The sequence below is a fragment of the Aethalodelphis obliquidens genome, unplaced genomic scaffold, assembly GCF_003676395.1.
Source record: "Aethalodelphis obliquidens isolate GAN/ISIS:26980383/991018 unplaced genomic scaffold, ASM367639v1 scaffold19, whole genome shotgun sequence".
Classification (NCBI taxonomy): Eukaryota; Metazoa; Chordata; class Mammalia; order Artiodactyla; family Delphinidae; genus Aethalodelphis; species Aethalodelphis obliquidens.
Genome location: NW_020837963.1, coordinates 17,741,738 through 17,766,614, shown reverse-complemented (window position 1 = coordinate 17,766,614; position 24,877 = coordinate 17,741,738). Strand labels below are relative to the sequence as shown.

Genomic DNA, 24,877 nt, shown 5'->3' with positions numbered 1-24,877 from the left:
ACTCCAAGAGACTGGAGACCAGGGTCTGTTTTTGTTCAGAAGTGTAGTCTTCCAGTAACAATAATTCTCACAAAGAAACAAAGAGCACCAGTAAGAGTAGCTACGTAGGTAAATATGTATAAAAGACAGCATAAGTTTATCCTTGTTAATAACTTTTCCTTCTATGTGATTTAAAAGATAGCTGCATAAAGCAATAATTATGAAACTGTTCATGGGCTTATAATTCATAAAGGTGCATACTTGTAGGACAATAATAACATGAGGAAAAGGAGTGATACTGAAATAGAAAAAAAATTGGAGAAAATAAAATACAATAAATCCTTGGAAAAAAAAAAGTGTAGTCTTCATGCCCCGAATATCAACTGATACAGTGTAGATGCTCAGCAAACATTTTTTAAATGAATGACTGCCTGAATGCATCTTACTAACCTGCAGTTTCTAGTATCATCCTTTTTTCCTCTTTTGTTTGTTTGAAAAATACTGTGTTTAATATTTTCTGATTGTCAGCCTCTGACACACAGTTACTCTGGTCTTCCTTTATCTTGGCTTGGTTTCCATGCTCCCCGTTCACTTGTTACCTACTTTTCTTATGAGTCCACATGATACATAACACTTAAGGACTTTTAATTTAGTAGAACACAGACACAGGGGATTTCTTTCATTGTTACTTAATGTGAGGTATTATGGATAGAGGCAAAATGTTTTATAATGATATGGTAAATTGTTATATATATTACAATTTCCTATCTTTGGAGCTAAAGCGTAGAATCATTTTTTTTTATTCTATGATACCAAACCAAGATTTGATGCAGAAAATACATTTTCTTATACTAGTTTATACACCATTTATGTTGGCTCCATATCAGATCATATCTTTCACTTAGTAGATTAAAATGGAAAAAGCAGCCTAGAATGATAGACTCAATCTCTAAAATTAGAATAACAGTTGATGAGACTACCAATGAGCCATTGCGTAAGAGCATTTTTAATAGAAATTAGAAAAACACAGCCAATTTTATGGAGATAAAGTTTTACTAAGGATATCTTCTTATAACTGACAATACACATTTATATAAATTGGAAATCTAGTCTTCTAGCTTATGATTTTTAAAAGCAAGGATGTTAATGTGACAACTTTCACACGTAATAATTCTTTCCAATAAAATTTTTATTTTGGAATAATTTTAAATTCACAGGAAAGTTACAAAGATAAAACAGGGAATTCCCATATACTTCTGACACAGTTTCCTGTAATGCTAACTTCTAATATTACAGTGGAACATTTTTTTAAAACTAAGAAGCCAACGTTGGTACATTACTATTAACTAAACTCCAGATTTCATTGGATTTCACTAGTTTTTCCATTAATGTCAACATAAGTATTTTTAAAATAGCAGAAAAGGGGGATTTAATTTTACAGTGGTAATTCATGAACCATCAGAGTAATAGTCTTGAGAAAATTCTTGTTTATCAATATATCACCTCTATAAAGATTTTTTTCTTCACTAAATGATGCATGTGAAAATAAGTGACAATGAAAATAGTGACCAGGTAGTTCAAGCATTTTAAGGCATTCAATTGAATAACCGAATTTCTGAAATGTAAATAAAAGTCACATTAAGATAAAATGTGTTAAACCTAAATGTCCATAGACAGATGAATGAATAAAGAAGATGTGGCATATGTATACAATGGAATATTACTCAGCCATAAAAAGGAACAAAATTGAATTATTTGTAATGAGGTGGATGGACCTAGTATCTGTCACACAGAGTGAAGTAAGTCGGAAAGAGAAAAATACCGTATGCTAACACATATATATGGAATCTAAAAGACGTACTGATGAACCTAGTGACAGGGCAGGAATAAAGACGCAAACGTACAAAACGGACTTGAGGACACAGGTGGGGAAAGGGAAGCTGGGACGAAGTGAGGGAGTAGCATTTACATACATACACTACCAAATGTAAAATGGATAGCTAGTGGGAAGCAGCCGCATAGCACAGGGAGCTCAGCTCAATGCTTTGTGACAACCTAGAGGGGTGGGAGGGAGACGCAAGAGGGAGGGGATATGGGGTTATATATATACATATAGCTGATTCACTTTGTTATACAGCAGAAACTAACACAACACTGTAAAGCATTAATACTCCAATAAAGATGTAAAAAATAATACAACTGAATGTCAGCAAAAAAAAAAAGTTAAAAAAGTTAAATTTGCCATTCTCTCTAGCTATATAGGCATGATAGGATAACTAGAATATATTATTTCAAGATAATTTTGCTAATATTTATATGTTAAAAAGAGGCTATAAACTGGTTTTTATTATAATTGTGTTTTTCCATCATATGTGTATTTTTCACACTGTAAGATGCTCTTGTTTGATGAGAGAGATGCAGGGTTTAAGGGGAGCAGAATCTCCCGTAAAATAGAATGCTATTGGTTTTGTTGTGCCTGATGAAGAAGAGGAATGGGTGGTCTGCATTGAATTCAACGGAGGGGAGTTTAATTCGAAAACTCACCTCACTCCCAGTACCAGCTGCGGCCTCTGTACCTTGTTCATTTATTTCCACAAAAGACTTATGGAAAACATTGGACAGAAATAGGTTTCTCTCCATAGACATTCCTGAGAAATCTGCTTTGCTCTGGCTAAAGGCATCGCTCATCCCCATACTGCTCAGGGTTGACTTGAGATCATAAGTCTCTTCCAGCTTGAACTTGGGAAGATGCAGCTGCACGTCACACACCTCCATCATGTCAGCGCTAGTCCACTCACTCAACTTCTCATAGGTGATGGCTTTTTCCAGCTACAGTTTGGAGCCAAGGAAGAAAGAGTCAGTAATTTCAGAGTGGAGTGAGAACTATTCGTTGAGTGAGACCTTTAGATATTATATAAATGAATTATAGTCACTCCTATTACCAAAGGTAACAAAACACACACATTTGGAAATTCTTTGTTTATAATGAGATCCTCCACACATCCTTGACATAATCATTTTGCAGATTAATAGTTCTCAGGATATAGGTTTTCTAGATTAGACCTTGATCCGAAATGGAAGTACTTCTATGATAATATGCAAGACATCAACTACACATGCAAATACATCAATATAAATATACACTTAGGTGTTGTCAACACAAAAGCATATACTCTAGGACATGTTGTATGCCAGGGCACAAAAAAAACTTTAGTTTTATTAACATAGTAAACAATTCCTTGAAAACAAAATCTGAAGTAAAATGTCTATATAATCACGCCAATATGAAACTAGTAACTATAAACTACGAAAAAATAAGGAAAGAAAAGCAAAGAAAGGAAAATCCTCCAATCTTAAGAGTAATGACTTTTTTTTTTTCTTAATCTTTTGGCCTCGCTGCTTGGCATGTGGGATCTTAGCTCCCCAATCAGGGATCAAACCCACGCTCTCTGCACTGGAAGTGCAGAGTCTTAACCACTGGACCACCAGGGAAGTCCCAAGAGTAATGATATTTTAAATAGTGGTTTTGAGGGTGCTTTTTCTCTTCTTTATATTTAAAATTTTTTAAACAATAAATATATATTATATACACATATGCGTACTATATATGATAAACAGTGTTTGATTTTTTAAATAACATGTTTGTTTCAAAGCACATGCTTTTGCTACTTTAAGAATTTTCTAGATCCAAGTATTGCTATCAGTGACATATTTGTAAATTATGTGCAGTAAGTGACAATATCTTCAGGTCAGGAACCTGCACTTTTAAAGAGAAAGGCTTATCTTTTAAGGGTGTAACTCTAATGGTTTAGTATTCACACTTGGTCTTATTTCTACTATCCTCTCCAGTTTCACAAATTTTATGACACTATTTAGAAATCTTTCTACACACTAGTAGGGTGGTGGAAACCTAAAGAATCTGGCACACAAGAAATTAGGCACAGTGTAAAGAACGACAGAACACTTATTGCATGAGAAGCTAGTGTTCAGTTTAGACATGCAAATTGCTCAGAAATGTGGTCAGACCAAAGTCAGGCTTAAGAGAAGTTTAACAGATGAACAACTTAAATAATACTTGAAGATGCACTGATACAGACTATATCTCCTGAAGAGTGTTAACTTGATAAAAAATGTTTTTTAAAAATGTTTTAGGGGCTTCCCTGGTGGCGCAGTGGTTGAGAGTCCGCCTGCCGATGCAGGGGACGCGGATTCGTGCCCCAGTCCGGGAAAATCCCACATGCCGCGGAGCGGCTGGGCCCGTGAGCCACGGCCGCTGAGCCTGCGCGTCCGGAGCCTGTGCTCCGCAGCGGGAGAGGCCACAACAGTGAGAGGCCCGCGTACCGCAAAAAAAAAAAAAAAAAATGTAATCCATTTAATGTTTTTAAACGTATGTCTAAGGCTAGATTAATGCAAGTGATTAAAAAATTAATTAGGTTAAGTCTTATCGGAAGGAGAAGAAAGACCTATATTGACTAAAAGGTTGTTATGATCAATCCACACAGCTTTGTGACTGAAAATAAATATCTCTATCTGTTGTTTGTGTGGTTGTTTGTGTGACTCCCCTATGCTAAAGATGTCTATAGATTACTTAACCTTCCTGAGGGATAGTAATATCAACCTGACAAAGTTTTGTAAAACTTAAATGATGTAAAAATACAGTACCTAGGGCTCAAGGTACGTTGGTTGCCTTCCTCTGCAGAAATTAAAGAACTGGGAGATCATGTCTTTATGTTTTTCCCCGGAGGGATAAACACTAGAACCCTCTTCGTGTCAGACAGACTGGTGTCTTTTTTTAAAGTTTTTCTCCATACAAGTAAATGTATATGCAAAACAGACACAGACTCACAGATATAGGAAATAAACTTGTTACCAAAGGGGAGAGGAAAGAAGGTAGGGATGAATAGCCTGATCCCTTTACCTGATCCAGCCCACTGATGTCTTCCGGCAGTAGTACGAGTAGGCTGAGGTCACGGTTCTCATAGAAGAGTTGAAGGCCTATGGCTTGTGGCTTTTCTATGTAAAATACTTGAAGTTTTTCTTTCATGGACATCATTTGAACTGGTTTGCTTGTAGTCTGTAGAATATACGTAGCAAAATCACTGGGGAGGTGTTCCAGCAAATCCTTAATTCTTTAGCATCGTTGGTTCCCAGTAGTCTGGGACACTGGCAAAGCCAGTGATCCTCTGCTAAATGCTGAATAAAATTATTCAAACCTTGTTTTCTGGAAATATGTGTTCTACTGGATAACATCATCGATAAATGATGTGGGAGTTTCTTCCTCTGACATTGTTACGGCATCCTCTATAAATCATGGCAAGCTGGATTCTACCAAACACTTAAAAGAGTCTTGTGCAAACTCTGTAAATGCCAATGATTCCGAAACTGAGTAAGGTGCATTTCACACACAAACATTTGTGGTTTTTGTTTTTGTGTGAGGGTATTTTAGTATCATAAAACCGAAATTCACTAAGAGAATGAAAAGACAAGCAATAAACTAGGAGATGAGAGTTTCAAAACACATAATTGATAAAGGACTGGTATCCAAAATTTGAAAAGAACTCTTAAAACTCAACAATTATAAGGCAAAGAACCCAATTTTAAAAACAGGCGAAAGATCTGAACTGATACCTCACCAAAGGCAGACCTACAGTATATGAAAAGATGTTCAATCTTATGTCCTTAGGGAATTGCAAATTAAAACAGTGAAGATACCACTACTACAGATCTAATAGAATGGCTAAATGTTCAAAACACTGATAACATAAACTTCTAGCGAGGGTGGAACTGACATTCTCTGCCAGTGAGAATGCAAAGTGGAAGCCATATTGGATGACAGTACGGTGGTTTCTTACAAAGCTACATACAGTCTTACCATGTGATCCAGCAACTGTGCTCCTGGGTAATTACCAAAATGAGTTAAAAACGTGTCCACACAAAATCTTGCATGCAAATGTTTATAGCAGCTTTAATCATAATTGCTAAAAACTGGAAGCAACCAAAATGCCCGTCAGTAATGTGAATGGATAAACAAACTGCTACATCCATACAATGGAATAGTATTCTGCAACAAAGTGAAATGATCTATCAAGCCATAAAAAAGGCATGGAGGAACTTTAAATACGTATCGCTAAGTGGAAGAAGACGGTCTGAAAAGGCTACATACTATGCAATTCTGATTCTACGGCATTCTGAAAAGGGCAAAACTCTAGAGACCGTAAAGAGATCCGTGGTTGCCAGGGATTTAGGGGGAGGGATGAATGTTTGGAGCACAGGGCATTTTTAGGACAATGAAAGTATTCTGTATGATACTGTAATGATAGATACATGACATTATGAATTTTTAGTATAGCCAATGGTGAAACAAAAGCAAAACCCTGCAATTCAGACATTGTAGACATATGTTATTTATCCACTCTATGTGGAGCTAAATGTCCATCACAAGATCCTACTGTTCTGCTAAGGTAGTGGCCATGTGAGCAGGGCTGTTCGTTCAGGATACTCTGCGATACAGTGATTGTCTCAGCGATAAGCATATGAATGGCACCAGCCGGAGTCCTCTTCGGGAGCATTCTGTCAGAGCTAGCAGCCAAGACTTTGTCTATGTAGTAGGGTTGTGAGGCTAGAATATGGGGCTGTCATATTCCCTGGTCATATGGATAAATCCCATCTTTAGAATTAGAGAATGAAGGCAAAAAGGAGGGGTCAGGGGTGGAGCAGAGAAAATGGATTATGTTTGAGATTCAAAGATCCCACTCCCAGACTTCCCAGTTCCTCTTAGTTGCATAAGCGAATGCTAACACAATGCCCATTTTACTGGAGCTAGTTTGGAATGCTTTTCTATCACTTGCATCTGAAAATTCCTGGTGAATATATTAAGCCAAGTAACTATCCAGCACATTTCTAGTTAGCCTGTTGCATTATATGTTCAGTTCCTTCCCCATCTTTACCCCACTGATTATCTGAAAACCGCCTATTGCACATAACCATATGGTTACAGCAGTAGGTCCTCAGCAGCACTGTTTATGTGAGGTGATCCACCCCAGGACCTAAATATGTTAACAATCTTTGGCCAATCTGTTCCTTTCCTAGGAATTTGGAATGAGACCTATCAGACTGGTCTGTAGAATGGAGGAGATGTGGGTAGCCATGTTCTGCCTTTGTGGACTGGGCCGCAGAGGAAGTTAGACTTAAGTCTGAGAGAAGAATAATGGGAGAAACAGAGTTGGAAAGATAGAGAATGAATCCTGACAACATTTGAATCCTTATTTCCACTCAAGTCCCAAGACCCAGCCACATCCAGCCCTTAGGTGTATCTGTCAGCTTCCATTAGTCTCCCTTGTTGCTGAAGTAATCAAAAACAAGTGTGCTGTGTCCTAACACAGAAGGAAATGTTAACGAAAGAAATAAGATTTTAAAATTTTATTTCTTTTTCTTATGGAAGGGTAAGAGTTTGGTACACGGTGGTACTGCCTTAATAGAACAAGAATAGAACTAGTAAGCGAAGAGTTTGGGGTTATGGTCCTGGAAGCCTTCAACTTAAGCATGGCTCTAGTCACTTAACCATGCTGCATTTCTAACCTGGGAAATAAATGTAATAACTACCTTACCTACTCTACCATAGTTGCAGCAAGGACTGAGTAATAAAATATGTGAATAGTCTATTTTCAGAGAAAAAATAATGAAAGGGGAATTTCCAGGTAGGATGGAACTGGGGTTTTTAGCACAGTCGTCCCTGCCCTAGTAAGAGCCATAGTTTACAGGAGCATATAGTCAGAGAGAATAAATTTAAAATAGAATTCCCTTTGCAATGCCATGTAAAAATTCATACTGGTTCTTAACAGGTTCCTACCTTGTTTATTCTGAAAGGCTTTTCTGTGGTATTTTCGACCAAGAATTGATGTTCCCAAATTCTTTTAAAGTAAAGGGCATTTACCAGAACCATTCTGGTTGCAGAATCCACAGCATTATCAGGTAGGAGATTCAGGATTTTTCCTAAAAGATCCAAAGGACAGATTTCAAATGATGTAGTTACATCCTGGTGAAACGCCATACGTAAAAATGATGATTATGAAATACCGTTAAATGATAACATCTTGTATCCACCAATGATCCAAGCCAGGAAGTTAGTATTAATAGAATATTATTAACAGATCCTATTTAAATTTCATCTGTTGTTCCAATAAAGTCCTTTTTTTCCTGGACCAGAAATCAATCCAAGAGCTCAAGTTGCATTTAGTTGTCATTTCCTTTTGGTCCCCTTTAGTCTTTTTCTTTCATTCCTCATTCATTCTTTGTCTTTCATGTTCCTCATTCATTCTTTGTCTTTCATGACTTTGATACTTTTGAAAAATATTTGTAGAATGCTCAATTCTCAGTTCAAGTTTGTCTGATGCTTCCTCAAGATAATATTTAGGTTATAAATTTTTGTGAGAATATTACTTTTGTGGGCTGAATTGTGTCATCCAAAAAGATATGTTAAATCCTAACCTCCGGTCCCTGTGAATGTGATCTTATTTTGAAACAGAGTCTTTGCAGATGCAGTCAAGTTCAAATGAAGTCATACTGGATTAGGGTGGGCTCTAATTCAATGACTGGTATTCTTATAAGAGGAGAGAAATTCGGACACACACACACACAGTGTGAAAACATGGAGACATAGGAGAGACAAAGAAGAAAGTTATGTATCAACAGAGGCAGAGATTGGAGAGATGTGTCTACAAGCCAAGGATTGCCAATAACCATCAGCAACTAGGAGACAGGCGTGGAGCGGTTTCTTCCCTGAAACTTTCCAAGGGAGCAAGGCCCTGCTAACACCTTAACTTCAGACTTGCAGCTTCCAGAACTATGAGAGAATATATTTCTATTGGTTTAAACCACACAGTTGGTGGTAATTTGTTATGGCAACCCTAGGATTTATGGCATATTTCTATCATCACAGGAAGATCCAGACAGCTCTGTAATCTAGAGCAGCAGTCCCCAGAGTTTTTGGCACCAAGGACCGGTTTTGTGGAAGACAATTTTTCCACGGACCAGGGCTGGGGGTCGGGGTGTGGGGATGGGCGGGCGGGGACGGCTCAGGCGGTGATGCGAGCGACGGGGAGCGACGGGCAGTGGCAGATGAAGCTTCGCTCACCTGCCCGCCGCTCACCTCCTGCTGTGCGTGCCGGTTCCTAACAGGCCCAGGCCCGGGGGTTGGGGACCCCTGATCTAGGGAGATGGATCCTGTCATGCTCCTTGAGTGTGTCAGCCTGTGCGGGGGAAGCACGGCAAGGATCCTTTTGCAAACCGAGCTTACGCCGTGTCAGACAATGACTCTCCACTCAGCTCAGAAAGGGGCGAAAGATAGCAGATGAGTTGCTCCCCGCCTTCCTGTCTGTAGGGTCCCCACTTGTCTTCCAGAGAACAGAGTGGGCACTGGGTAGGAATTTGAGAGCTGAGATTTAGTTCAGCTCCAGCACTATTTTTTTTTTTTTTTTTTTCCGGTATGTGGGCCTCTCACTGTTGTGACCTCTCCCGTTGTGGAGCACAGGCTCCGGACGCGCAGGCTCAGCGGCCATGGTTCACGGGCCCAGCCGCTCCGCGGCATGTGGGATCTTCCCGGACCGGGGCACGAACCTGCATCCCCTGCATCGGCAGGCGGACTCTCAACCACTGCGCTACCAGGGAAGCCCTCCAGCACTATTCTTGCCCCTACTTCTACTACATTGAGTTTGTGTTGTATATTACAATGTGCTTTTGTTTATAGAATCACATTTGGTCCTCATGTGAACTGGAACAGTGCAAGTAATTCCTTTTTGTAAATGCTAGCTAATCTGTAGTTCTCAAAACAGACTTACTTTTAGATGAATCCAAATCAGGAATAAGTTAAGGATAATGGTCACTCTTGCCTCACCATGGCTTCTGAGTCACTAGTCCAGTGAAAAAGGAACTGAGAATTTAGGGCTGCCAACTTCTTCAATTCACTTCAATAAACATTGCTCTGAATAGCTACCATGAGCAGGGCTGTTATCTGTTAGTGATTCAAAGCAGAAACTCAAATAAGGTAGTATTACTGCCCTTGGTGTTCTTGAGTTTAGTGGGAGAGGCAGGGACTTCAACAGTTAATTTCAATAACAACGTGGTAAGTCAAGGTAAAGTTTCCCACAGGGGGCTTTTGGAGCAACGAAAAAGGCTCTCAGCTCAGCCTGGGAGCCAGGGGAGGACATTATGCCTGAGCGAACCCCTGAGATGTTATCCAGTGGCCATGAAGGGGCTGGGAGTGGCAGGGGAGGGGACTGTGTTTCGAACTGAAGGGACACATGAGCAAATGCATGGGGTCGTGAGGTAGCACAGGGAGTTCCAGGGACTCTGTGCCACTTAGAATTCCTGAGTATCAACTTTGAGTCAGAGAATGACAAGAGTTGAAGTGGAGAGACAGACAAGACTTCACGGTCCTGTTGGACCTTCTATGTCAGTTTAGGCAGCTTGAATTCATCCTGTAGGATGTGGGGCACCATGATGGATTTTGAGTACGTGGTCCACTTGGTCGAATTCACATTTTAGGGAGGTCATTCTCATGGCTGAATGGAGGTTGCATTTGAGGGGAGCAAGATGAGAAACAGATTATTGCATTAACACAGATAAATGATGACAAAGCCGAGAGCAGAGGAGGAAGAGATTGGAAAGGAAAGATGAACTCAGAAACACGCAGGAGGAGGCAAAGGAAAAGGGAGAATTTAGAGTATCTCTCGGACTTCTGATCTGGGCAGGTGTGTGGTAGCCACCCATCCGCCGGGATGGAGAATGAGTGCAGGGAGAGGACAAGGGGTGGATAAGCTGTTCTGAATATGACTTCAGTATGTCGAGTTTAAAGTATGTGGGACCCTCTGCAAGCATATCTGGCAGGAATATACAAATGAACTCTGAAGTCTGGGGGGAGGGGGATTACCTAAACATTCCATGTTCGTTGCTGCAAAGCAAAGGCTTAATCATTAATATTCATTAGCGATTACGCCTCTGGTATTTCTTTGTGAGATATAATGGACCATCAACAGACATATCAATTGAAAAGGAAGCGTGGAATATTGAAATGAGTTCAGACTTCAGAGCTAAACTGACTCAGATTTCAGTCCTATTTCTGAAGCTTTAAACTATCTGATCTTGGTAACAGTTTCTCTAAAGCCTCAGCTTCCTCATTTCTAAAATAAGAATCATAATAAAAAACTGCTAAATCGCCTCTGAGAATCCCTCTACTATTCCCTTTTTAGAAATAGAATGCTTAACTTTTAGGTAGCATGTGGCTACCCAGCTAAAAACTACATTTTAAAGACCTTTATTACAAACTAGGACAAGTTGGTCACCAGAGCATAAAACGGGCCATGTATCCAAATTTGGGATATGAGTGGAACTGGTGTGTGAAAGTTTCAGGGCATCCCCTTAAAAGCAAAGAGGCTTTATTTTCCCTATTTCCTGCTGACTGTAAAACTGACAAATGTAAGAATCACCTTAGACAAATATAAAAGCCATGTCTCGAGGATGGCTGAGCTAACCCACTAGTCTGGGTCTCTGGCTGCCTTCATGGAACAGAATGCTTATCTACCTTGTGACTATTAGGTCAGAGATAAACTTCTATCTTATTAAGATATTGTATTTTGGGTCTCTTTGTTACAAGAGCTCAGCCCATACTCTAAGCTAATATATGACCTATTTTGGAAATTACTTAAGGTTATGTAGTACATTTACTGCCACATTTTCATTGTTCATCAGCAGCTATTTTTCTTTAGAAACCACAAGTGCAGCAGTATTCCAAAATTCCTTTTTTGCATTTTTCTGCCTTTTATCCCTGGAGTCCTCCTTGGAATTAGTGGAATCTGATCATTTTCTTGTCTACTTGGTAAAATGGTTGTCTTACCTGTTTTAGATAAGACTTATTGCAAAAGCTATAAATCAAAAATTATGGGCATGAATAAAACAAATGTTTTGAATATTTAGAATGTGTCCACAGTTCTATTTAAGAAATGCCTATACTTATACATAACACAAATTCAAAATAATAAAGCGATACTTGGAGAAAGTGCACCGCTGAGTACCTTGGAGAAGGCTTACCTTCAGTCTGGCTTTCAACCCAAGAGTTGATCTCCTTTCTGATTTGGTCAGAAGCTTCCATAAAGTTCACAGACTGTGGCTCTGAGCCAAAGTATGTTTTCATGTCTTGTAAATATTTCTGGAAGATATAGGTAAAATCTCCTTTTGTAGAATTTTTCCAGAATCAATAAACAAGTCTATTTTGATTATCCAAAAAAAAAAAAAAAACCCAGCTAGATGGACAATTGCAAACTGCCACCCCATTGCTCCCCTCAATCTTTCCACACTCCAGCTTTGGTTAAAAACGAAACACCGCCCTGTGTCAACTTAGCTGGGCACGGACTAGCCATGCAGAGCCGCAGGTATGGAAGGCCCGTCTCCCACAGTTCTGGAGCCTCCATATCTTCGTCTGTTTTTATTCGTCCTTGGGAAATGGGGCTGGGATGAAAAGGAGGACCATTCTAGGAATCCCAGGAGCGACTCCAGCCGAGGAGTACTGGGCTTTCTGTGGTAGAGATGGAGCCAGATTGAGAACCCTGGGTCTGGCAGCTGCCGTCTATGGACTCTAAACTCCCAAGAGCCTGGGGAGGGCTTCTGAGGGAAGCTGTGGCCTGCCATGGAAACCGATTTCCAAGACCGGTCAAAGGTTTCATCAGGTATTCTAAGGGCAAAAGCAGGCTTCTTCCTTCGGGCTGTCGATGCTGCCCTCAGTGGCCATCATCCTAAGTGGGCTATAACCAAGGTTGCTGCTTAGGGGGGCACCTGCCTTGAAACATAATTTATTCCCCAGGACAGCTGTGGCATTCCTTCAATTTATTACCTTATAGAGGAATTGTGTGCAGTTAAAAAGTGTTGAGTTAATTCAGCTTCCAGGCAGTGGTTTGGAGATGATGAAGTCTACGTTCTGTACAATTTATAATCCAGTAAAAAGAAAACGTAAACATTCTCGAGGTACCTATTCCTTGTCTTGACTCGTGGGTTCTGATCAACCTCTCTGTGCACAGCTAGGGCTTGTGGATATTTTAAAAGACATACCATTTTGTATCTCTGTGTGCTTCTTTTTACCAAGTGCCCACCCAGCTCAATCATCTCTCCTACTTACGAATCCAACCTGAGTGCATGAGACTACCAGTAATAAAAATGTCTTTAAGACTTCACTTGGCTGCTTTTTTGCCTTTAGTAATGGCAAAGCCCAAGTTCTGAGCTCCCCGGAATTCACTGGGTATGGGCAGGGATAACACTGCTTGAAATCACAAGATAGCTTGACTTTTCCTGTTGCTATCCCTCTCCCTATTCAATTTCCTTACTCCTTACCCACTGGGCACCTGGGTCCTCTGGCTTTCTTCTGAAGTGTGCCAAAGGATGTGATGGACAAACATGAAAGAAGTAAATGCTTGGCTTGGTTTGGAGTTGACTCCTCTGAGGAGCCCTTGCATCTGAACTGAAGATGAACTCATGGTCTGCACTGTGGGTGTCTCAACCATCAGAGCAGAAGAGAAGTTGATTCAATTCCATGTTAAGAATCTTTCTTAAAGTGTCTGAAGTCAAGATGTAAAGTGACTTACCTGATCGCAAAGTCAGCTTTGCTCTTGAGGACACAGTCTCCTGCCACACTCCTATGACCACACCACCCTCTGCTCCTTCAGACTCACCATATTGAGTTATTCTATATCTTTTGCTCTGTTTCCCATGAAACAAATGTTGGCCCAGGGATTATATAAACCACATTTCTACGAGTCTTCATGGGTTGTTCCTGGGGTGTACCCCTTTATTCTGGGCATAAAGATCTGATCACCAGATTTGGTTTGAAATATGTTATTGGTTTCCTTTACAACTTGACACATTGGTCAGGCTAAATGATTGTTTATCAGAAATGCTGACCACATACCCCATATACATTAAGATTGTCCCTGGGATCCCTGGAGAAAAGTACAAAGGGTTTATTGATTGATCTCATGTGACTCTTCCCTATCAGCTTCAAATAAGATGTTTGCACTTACATTGTGAAATGGGTACGTTTTCTCCCCATAGATCCTGTTGGCTGTTTTAAGTATGCAAGCATTGCTGGGATTGTTGATTTCTGAGATAAGTGTCTGGAAATTAGAACATATTTCTTCAGCCTTGCCTACATCGAATTCCTTTAAAAGAAAGTAAATTGGTTAAATAAAAATGTTGAACAAGAACTAAGTGTATAAGAACAACTTATAGTAAATGAAATGATTTAAAGTTTACGAACAAAGGCCGAAATCGATTGTATGGTAGATAAAAAAATGTTCTCTTTAGTATTAGTTAGTGCAGGAATGTAATAGCTGTTGGGACATCATTTTCTTCACACTTAGTTTGCAGAAGTAAGAACAATGTTGAAAGAGTTTGCAGAAGTAAGAACAATGTTGAAAGTAGAGTAGTTTTGAAGGGGAGGGAAAGGAAAAGATAAGGGAAAAGAATATTACCCTTCCAAAAAGTGTAAACATTCTGCACTCTAAAAAATTTCCCAGGCTTCCCTGGTGGCGCAGTGGTTGAGAGTCCGCCTGCCGATGCAGGGGACGTGGGTTCGTGCCCCGGTCCGGGAAGATCCCACATGCCGCAGAGCGGCTGGGCCAGTGAGCCATGGCCGCTGAGCCTGTGCGTCCAGAGCCTGTGCTCCACAACGGGAGAGGCCACAACAGTGAGAGGCCCGCGTACCACAAAAAAAAAAAAAAAAAAAATTTCCCATAATTTTAACATATATTTTAAAGAAAAGTTACCTATTAAAGGTTGCTTAATTTAGCCACTAACATGTGCCAAAGTACTTTCTCCTTAATTATCAAATAGATATTGAAATATAAGACATACCATTTTCCTTTTCTTTTCAAAACTGTCAGGACAAGATTTGCTGTCCTGGTCTCTGCTAAACTGAAGAACCTGTAATTTCAATAAAAAGGCAATATGTGAATGCACTTTGCAGAGATGTAATCATATGAAATACACATCAGCAACTACAAGCCATTTGTTCCTATAGATACAAAACATATAATTAATGAACCAAGGGAGCACTGATTTGACTTAAATGGTGTGTTACCTGACCTAATAAGAGTAAGTCAAGAGCTGCTTTTAAATAAATTTTTAAGTTGAATTTAAATTGCTAGTCTCTTTATTTTAATACTTTTTATGGGACGTTGAGGATAATGTTGGGAATAGCCTTAGAGGTAAAATTCTCATGTTTTCCGAGTTTCATTTTTATCTATGATTGGTTTGAAAAGAAGCCTAGGTATTCAACTGAGACCATCACTTAGATAATTTAAGCAAATGCCACCATTGCCCCAGTTATCTGGAAAATTCAGGAATTTTAGTTGCTTTTTCTACTTAAGCGCTTCAGTTTTCACTGCCTACCACCATCTGACATATGGAGATAGAGTCTTTGTCTTCACCCCAGCAATTCATGTGACAGGTCACAGGAAGGATGTGGACATTGTGTTTCCCCTGAGAAAACAAAGTGATAATTCCATCTCCTGCATGCATCCTGGACCCAGCTTACAGAAAGGAATAAAGTCTACTTTACCAAAGTTTGTGCTGACACATGGCGACAGACAGGAACCACTTGCCATAGGGAAAAAAAAGGGGAGGTGCCTAAGCAACTCATTAGTCTCAATTGCAAACTGAAGCTGTTAATATTTCAGTGACATTGAAATAAAACAAGGGTAAGCAACACCCAGCAATATACTTATATGGAGTGGAAGCAAATTGACATTTATCTAAGATTAAGTCTATCACATTCATAGTTAAACCTTTTAATAATGAGCCAATTATTAACTAGCTGTGAACCAGGAGTTTTCTGTGAACCAAGATTTTGTTGTTGCTATTTTTAAACCACACAATATCTTGTAAATTATGAGTATAAGGGGGATATCCTAGACCCAAACTGACAGAATATGTATTCTGCCTGTCTCATTCAGAACTGCTGGCTGTGCCCATTTCCATACTTGTCACAGAGGCCAGCTTCTTGGTGGAAATTTTGTCACTTAGCCTTCCAATCGTTGTATGATTTAGAGCTGAATTTACTCTCTTCTATTTTTATTTTTACTTAAAACACACACATATTTATATGTTTATACAAGCATAGATACAGACACACATATATATGGCTATTTGATATGTTTTGCTATGTAAGGCTACACACGTACACATACACTCGCTATGATTTGAGGATGCTTACATCAAATTGATAATTGCTTATACAATAATCCTGTTTTGCTATTTTAATGCCCTTAATGGGCTCTTTAGATTCATCTAGACAACCAGGGACCAAACAAAGTAACAACCAAACAAAGCATGAGGAACAGGATTCACTTGATTTTTCTATTTTTTTCTTCAAGAAAATCCTTCTGAGATTAGAAAGATGATGACTAATTCTATTATTTAAAGTATGAGCCATTACTTTCTTGAAATATTTTAATAATCAAAATAAAATTGTTTTTGGTGTTGAACCAAACTCGATAACCTCTCCATGTACCATTTTGTATCTCTGTGTGCTTCTTTTTACCAAGTGCCCACCCAGCTCAGTCATCTCTCCTACTTACGAATCAAACCTGAGTGCATGAGACTACCAGTAATAAAGATGTCTTTAAGACTTCACTTGGCTGCTTTTTTGCCTTTAGTAATGGCAAAGCCCAAGTTCTGAGCTCCCCGGAATTCACTGGGTATGGGCAGGGATAACACTGCTTGAAATTACAAGATAGCTTGACTTTTCCTGTTGCTATCCCTCTCCCTATTCAATTTCCTTACTCCTTACCCACTGGGCACCTGGGTGAGGGAACATCATCTCTCCATTTGATTTTGCCAGAGAACACCGGTTCTTAAACGGTATTCCTAGAAAGTTTTCAAATTGATTCACTTTCTCAGATTTCTTTTTATGGTCTAGAAAATTTATTTAAAGTGTGTCTTTTATTTTGGAGGACGTGGTTGTAAAACGTGGGCTCTTTGGATTTCAGGAGAGAAGTGAACAAAAGACAAGAAAAGCATTTCATTTTAAGGCAACAGAGGATGGTTGACCTTTCTCACTCACCTGGGACATTTGGGCTGCCGTGGTGCCTTTGGTGCCCAAATACACCATGGCCAAGGAGGTTGAGATGCCCCAGGGAGAAAAAAAGATATTTTTACCCTCAGCAGATTCAGCTAGCTTCTTGCTAAGCTCCAGAGCAAATTGGTTGACAGATTTTGCTAGAGAGTCCATTGGGAAAATCTAAGAAAAATAAAGTTAGAGAACATGTTAATAATCTTTTCCATTTATTTAACTTTTGTAAATGGATATGTTGGCTTACATAATTATCGTTTTTAATTACCCTTCATTGAAATGACAAAAGAATGTATTATCCAATCTGATTATATATATATGATTTTATATATATATATATATATATATATATAATAGGTATATATACACTCATAAGAGCTGAATAAACTTTAGAAAAATTCCACTCCAACATTATTTTAAATATTTTAAAAATGAAGTCCAGAGAGTTTAAGAGAATTGGCTCAAATTTCAGAGTTAGTTCACATGAGAGAACAATTGGATTCTGGTCAGTTAGCGGCTCCCTGTTGAAAATGCCAGGATATAAATGGCAGAGGAATCAGCCCAGTGCCTCTTACCAACACACCACATGCCTACTGACTTTACCCAGTAAATGAGGAATAATTATACCCCTTTTCAACTTTGTACTTTTTCTCACTTATCTTTCATCCATATTTTTATACTTTTAACCGTTTTTATTCCCTCACACCCTGACGTATGATATCCTGGTTCCTTTATTCTCTTGAAATCCAACTCTGCTCCGGTTCTTCTTTCCCTCTGGAAGCCTTTCCTGAACTTTGGGGTTCCCAGGAGCACGTCTTCCACCAAAGACCCATAAAATAGCTTTTACTGCCTGCTTGGAGCTTATCATACTGCTAGTTCTGTTTGCATAGATTTATATCTTTTCAACTCTAGGATAATTTCCTTGAGAGCAAACTTTTCTTACTCAGCTTTGCGCATCCAGTAACACCCACCTCAGGACTTTGCACAAAATGAAAACTTACAAATACTTGTTTATTTCTCTTTTAGAGTGTTTATAGTTTGGGCTCTAGCCACCATTTTTTATCTATTTAAACTTGAAATCTTTCACAGTTTAGTGGAAATGCTCATAGAGAAGTAGAGAACTCAAGCCTTGCTTGCCTTTATCCTCACTCACGTGAGACCCTCTGAAACCAATCTTAACAAACAAAGGAACTCAAACTTTCTCATTTTTAAAAATATTATATTCACCTTCTAAATTTCACGTCTAATTACCCTGATACTTTCATTTAAGTCTTTTTAGACTGGGTCTCTCTCAAAGAAATAGTGAGTTCAATCTATTGTGATTTTATAGCCAAATAATTTCTCAAGCTGATTAAATGATTAAAAATAAACCAAATTCCTAAGCCTAGAAACTCCCATTGGTGCCAATGTCGTATAGAACTTGGTCCTGCACTGATATCACCTGGCCCTCAGAGAAACCTAGAATGAGAACTTTAGAAAGGTCAGAAGATCTCTCTAGTTCAATGGTTGAATGAAGGGAGAGGCATGTGTAGGCAAAGTTTTGGTTTCATCATGACTTGGATTAACAGTGATACTGTTGAAATCCCTCCTAGTCATAGGCTGACACTTAACCAAACAGCTTCCCAGCCTCTACATCATCCCTAGTCATAGCTCCCACCTATTTCAGAAGCTGATGATAATCCTAGGCTAACATTATCTTATTAAAGAAGAAAAGCAAGAACCTCTACTCTTGTAGCAATTCTACGCCCTCATAAAACGTTCGAAACTTGTGTATCAGTATTTCCCTTGACGGATCCAATGCTGTCTTGTAAATAACCTCCCTGTTTTCTTTACAGCTATATTCATGCAAATGATGCTTTGCTTACTGCCTGTATATGAAGCTTTATCTTTTAAGAACTCGTGAATTCTTTCATATGGAAAATGCTTGGCTCCGTGGCCAAAGCATAATCACTATGAAGGGAGGAGAGGAGAAACCACCATTTTAAGGCTGAGGATTTTTATCTTGCTACTTATTATTTGTGGTTATTCTAAAGCTTAGTTACTTGTAACAAATCCCTGAAAACAATAACTCTAATGAAAAAGCTAATTTCTTGTGGAAAGTTAATATCCAGGTATCTTCAACTTCATTAATTCTCTCATTAATATCATTAATATATCAGGTGTAGCCCAGACCATACAAGAAAAATAATTCCTGCCTTTAAAAAAAAAGTATAGAAGCGCTAAGCCAGCCAGTGCTGGATAAAATTATCCCGGCAGTGAAAAGTGCTTTCTGAAAGATGCGGAATTTGGGGATGAGATTCTACATGAAATAATTTATCCATACAAGGGTTCGACAGTGATCTTTTCAGAAAAGACTATAAATGTCTAGATCAGAAGCCAACTATGCCCTTTTCAGAATAAATGGCTCTTTTGCAATTTTCGGAAGGTGTATGGATATATCAGTTTACATACATCTAAATATACATACATATGTAAAATCTCAATCTGTAAAGGGGCTTAACTAAAGAAATATGCAAATAAGAAAAGGATAGTATCACTCGTCAATATGTCTCATCAAAGATACACATACTCTTCACAAATCAGGGTGGGAAAGAAACTTGGAATCCCTCTAATCAAATTGCTTCATTTTATCTGCTAGGAAACTGAGGCCCAGAGAGGTTAAATGTGCTGACGAACATGCACAGCTAACTAACAGCAGAGCTACCGTTGCAGTCCCATTCTCTGGACTCTAAATACAAATGCTTTTGTCATTATATCTGACCGTCTTTAAGGTTTTACGGTGAAAGGGAGGGATTGGGTGACGAAAGAGGATGAACAGGAGGAGGAAGAAAGAGAGATGATGATGAGCTGGAGGAGGGAGCGGGAAGGACTCTCTTCCCCTTTTCCATTAGAGGACATCCAAGGCCTCCTGACTTTCCGATGGTACTGATGATATTGTCTACTTGGTGGAGTTGTGCATATCAGAAAATGACCCCCCAAATCCGCAGCACTTCAATATTTACCTAAAGCCACTTCTGAGGGAATTAATAGTCTGGGAGGATTTATGATGAGCATGGAGTGTAAGCTTAGGGACTTAGGTTATTCCACGAAAGAGAAGAAAGCTACTGGCCCATGGAATGGTAGCCAAGACATGAAGGTGTGCGTGGGCGGGAGGGTAGAGAGTCAAATCATTAGTTCCCTACATTAGTGACTAAGCTCAAATTCATGTTGCCAAGTCCGCTCTTCTGAAGGGTTAGAAGGGTTTTGGTTCAATACTTCTGAGAATACCCTATTTCTTTTTACCTGTGTTGACAGATACAAAGGTAGCAAATCCAAAAATGTGACTGGAGAAAACTCCATTCATAGTTTCACAATTCACGGCAAAACTACCTTCCTGACGTCTTCGGAAGTGAATGCTCTCTCCCGCTTAGCCCGCTTTCTAGTACCAACTTTGAATCAGCTCAGGGTTCAATCTCTCAGACCTGCACAGAATTCCTGGGGGCTGGCCTTCATCTATTATTTCTGTTTTGTGGGAGTCTCGATAAATTGTTCTTTAGCTAGGTACCTCAACAAAGAAAGAAAACATAAACAAACATTTTAAAACAAAGAACTATTTACAATACCTTGTTTTCTTACACGGGAGCAGAATTGGCAACTGGTTCCTTTAGCAAGAGACCGTGGCTGAGTTAAGTGACCTTTAACTGTAGAAATAATTTTTAAAACTTCTAGCACCACCCTTTCCGTAACCCCACCCTCTGATTCACTTTCACAAGCCCATACACTCTTCCTTTCAACTTCGTCTTGGCCAGAAGCTCAAATAAAAAGACAGAGAGATAGACAGAGTTTTGGTTGAATTACTTAATTACCCACATTTTCCATGTCTGTCTGCAGGTACAGACTGGAATTCTAACAAATTGTAACTCACACTTTCCTGGCTTATGTCCTCTCGAGTCTGCCAACTGGCAGCAATTCGTGGTTTTCCCCGGTAGATTTATTTTTTCAACAACAGAAAGTTTTAAATTAGTTTAAATTAGTGGAATAACAATGGGCAAGGAAATGGAGAATATTATTGGTGAACTGTTTACTGTTAAAGTTGCTCATAAGGTACTGGATGAGGCATCCAAGAAATGCTTCTGTTCTTCTCATTTGGGTGTTGGTGTAGAACCCTGAGCACAACCCCAACTTGTCCCATGTCCACTGTCCCCACCCCAGGGACCTGGGGTCTGGATCGACGTTTTAGACACAGTTACTGGGTGAAATGTTACTTCATCACTTTCTGCTTCTCTTCCGTTTCTCCATGTGAATGTTCCTCCTTATTTATTAAGAAGGGAAAACTGTCTATAACAGGATGCAGGGCATGGAGGAATGGTGAAGGGGGTGAAGAGAGAGAGACGGGAATGGAGCACAGTCCAGAAGGGACTGAGGGAAAGGAGAATAATCTTTGTTAATAGCGTATGTGTGTGTTTTTTCTTCACGCAGTTTCTGTTTTTCTCTTCATGGGGCACACGTGGTAAAGTGGCTCAGAGTTTAATAGTTGAATGTTGATGTGGAACCCAGAGCAGAATGTTGCTTTGCATTTCACTGGGGGATGCAACTTGTGGCTGCAGATTCCGTGGTGCCTGCCTGACATGTGCTGAACAGATGTTATTATCCACAGGATGCCTGCAGACTATTATTAGCTGAAAGTATCATATGGAGGCTCTAGATAGAGGGGCTGTGCATCTTGACTGCCAGTGGTCCAGAGAGTGACTTGGGCTGCATCACCGCACAGCTCTAGTTATTTATGTTACATTTAATGCATCGATATAGATTCTGGGAAACCAGCCAAGAGAAATTGTTTCATCTTCTCTAAAGACACAGACTAAGTTTTATTCATGCTTTCCCACAAACCTTCTTCAGATTGCTTTCCACTTACCTCTTGTTTAAAATCTTTATATATTGATATATTGTTATGTTGATAAAATTTTGGTTTTGCTTTTTTTTTTTTTTTTTTTTTGCGGTACGCGGGCCTCTCACTGCTGTGGCCCCTCCCGTCGCGGAGCACAGGCTCCGGACGCGCAGGCTCAGCGGCCTTGGCTCACGGGTGCAGCCGCTCCACGGCATGTGGGATCTTCCCGGACCGGGGCACGAACCCGTGTCCCCTGCATCGGCAGGCGGACTCTCAACCACTGCACCACCAGGGAAGCCCGGTTTTGCATTATTTTGATGCCTGTTTGGAGGGGGCAGGGAAAGAGAAAGGAGTAATTGTATCCTAAGTTAACAATATAATAATCTCAGCATAATTTTGCTTGTTTGTTGTTAGTTATGGCCTGCCCTATGAATACTTAGCAATATGTACGGATATTACTAATGGGGATGGGGGAGTAGGAACTATATGAATGGGCAACAGGGGTGGGAGGGAGAGTTTTTGCTCTAGTCTTTTCACATTTGATGTTGAGATTGCATGAATTTATTAGGTATTCAAAATCTTTTAGAACCAATAAAAGAACTCTAGGTACATCAATATTATTCAAATAGGAATCCAGAAGAAGAGAGTAGATAGGGTGGGGCTGAGAGAGTTGAGTGGATAATGGTTTTCTTATTCAGTCTGGGTTGACATAACAGAGCACTGCTGACTGGGTGGCTTAAACAACAAGCATTCATTTTTCACAGTCCTGGAGGCTGCAGGTCTGTGATCGGGTTCTTGCTGAGGGCTGTCTTCCTGGTTCACAGATGGTTGCCTACTTGTCTTTACTTGGTTGAGAGCTTTTGTTTTTTCATTTCCCTATAAGAACACTAATTACATCCCGGGGACTTACCCTCATGACTAATTCTAATACTAATTACCTCCCCAAGGCCCCACCTACAAAGACCATCACATTGGGGATTAGGTGTTCGACATATGTGTTGGGGGAACAAACATTCGGGCCATAGCAACGGCTGAGAGTTTCCCAGCAATGAACCAAGGTACAAGTTTCCAGATGGAAAACATCTCCTGATGAACAAGATAAAATTTTTAAACCATTTAAAAATACTCTTAATGCAATGAAATATCAAGAACATCATCAGAAACAAAAATAAAATAATTAAAACTACAAGAAGCAAGAATTATCTTGACATCAACTTTCCCATCCGCAACTTTGGTGCTGGGAGATGATAAAATTGTGCCCTTAAAGTGCTGAAGAATGCTTTGAACCTAGAATTCTATACTCGTGCTCTAATTCAATAATCATGGTGAAATATGAATATCTTAAGACTCACAACAATTCAGAAAGTTACTACTTATCGCATTGCTGAGTGAATTATTAAAGTACATTTAAAATGTGAATCTAAAAGTAAGTAGGAGAATGCAAGGAAGAACCCCTAATTTTCAAGAACGTCTGATTTAGAGGAAACAAACCACAATTCAAGCCTTAAAGAATTATAAGAATAATTTTCTGGGACTCTATGTTTGACCAGCTGACAGTGAGACAGTTTTATTACTGACAAAGAAGATAATCGTTATCGCTAGTATGTATTAAGTACTGTACATGCTAAGCATTCTTTTAATTGCTTGTTCTGTATGAATTCATTTTACCATCACAGCAACCTTATGAGAAAAGCATTGTTTTCCCTAGTTTACACTGAAAGAAAACTGAAGCATGAAGAAGCATCATTTCCCGGCTTGTGGTTAAATAACTCCTAAGTGTTAGAACTGGGATTTGGATGCAGTTAAGTCGATGTCCTGAGGTTACCTTTTCAGCCACCATGCTCCAGTAGGTCACCCATCCCTGCCTTTCATTGTAGGGACGGTGACACCGGAATACATTTCCAGGATCCAGCCACACTTCTGTAGCCAGAATCTGCAGCCAGCTCAGCTCCCTTAAACCTCAGGTCTTCCTTCGTTCTTTTTTTTTTTTTTTTTCTGCGGTACACCGGCCTCTCACTGCTGTGGCCCCTCCCGCCGCGGAGCACAGGCTCCGGACGCGCAGGCTCAGCGGCTATGGCTCACGGGCCCAGCCGCTCCGCAGCATGTGGGATCTTCCCAGACCAGGGCACGCACCCGCATCCCCTGCATCGGCAGGCGGACCCTCAACCACTGCGCCACCAGGGAAGCCCTTCCTTTGTTCTTAGGACTTAAATTATGTTCTTCTCTGATCCACTCAAAAGCATTCAGTGCTATTTAAGAAAAACACACTTAGGCAATATTTCCCATTGTATGTTGCCCTTCTGCTCTTGAGCCAAGTTCATCTCTACCCCTCTGAACGCTCACCTCAATCAATGATTATGACCTTGATTCTATGTCTGGACCACTAGACTTGGTGTTTATTCCTGATGTCCTTGAGGTTTGAACACAGGTGTCCCCAAAGGGCTCTGACCCAAGCTATTCTTTTGAATTGCTATACCTTTTGCTGCTGTGAGAAGACAGCTCTAATCCATTTTTCCCACAACTCCATCCCCCCCGCCAACATTGGAGCTCCTTGCAAGATGGTCGCTTATTCCTTGGGCTCCTTTTATTGTCATTTTTTTTTTATTGGAGTATAATTGCTTTACAATGTTGTGTTAGTTTCTGCTGTAGAACAAAGTGAGTCATCTATATGTGTACATGTATCCCCATATCCCCTCCCTCTCGCGCCTCCCTCCCCGCCACTCCCATCCCACCCCTCTAGGTCATCACAGAGCACTGAGCTGAGCTCCCTGTGCTATACAGCAGCCTCTCCTTTGGCTCCTTTATTCTGTTTATTTCTTCTTGGTTCTCACAAATGAGCCATGATACCTGATTCCTGAGAATCAAGGTAAACAGGTCTTATGACCTAAAGACCCAACAGAATGACAACAAACGAATAG

General features: G+C 39.8%; 1 protein-coding gene across 1 annotated transcript; it reads right to left on the bottom strand.

Moving 5' to 3' along the window:
• Positions 1 to 2,120: 2,120 nt before the first annotated feature.
• LOC113626824 (serpin B10) lies at positions 2,121 to 20,823 on the bottom strand. The gene is made up of 8 exons (XM_027118713.1): positions 20,695 to 20,823; positions 17,084 to 17,260; positions 14,875 to 14,943; positions 14,043 to 14,180; positions 12,064 to 12,181; positions 7,829 to 7,971; positions 4,898 to 5,053; positions 2,121 to 2,808 (listed from the first exon to the last, which is right to left on the bottom strand). Exons 2-8 carry the CDS (start codon positions 17,249 to 17,251, stop codon positions 2,404 to 2,406), a joined length of 1,197 nt encoding a protein of 398 aa, XP_026974514.1. The 5' UTR covers positions 17,252 to 17,260; positions 20,695 to 20,823; the 3' UTR covers positions 2,121 to 2,403.
• Between the last annotated feature and the right edge of the window lie 4,054 nt (positions 20,824 to 24,877).

Excerpts from the sequence above, each read along its gene's own strand:
- LOC113626824 (XM_027118713.1), bottom strand. The coding sequence starts at position 17,251 with ATGGACTCTCTAGCAAAATCTGTCAACCAATTTGCTCTGGAGCTTAGC. Across the intron at positions 12,182-14,042 it reads AAACGTACCCATTTCACAAT|AAATATTTACAAGACATGAA; the intron begins GTAAGTGCAAAC and ends TATATCTTCCAG. Across the intron at positions 5,054-7,828 it reads AGCCTTTCAGAATAAACAAG|ACTACAAGCAAACCAGTTCA; the intron begins GTAGGAACCTGT and ends TATATTCTACAG.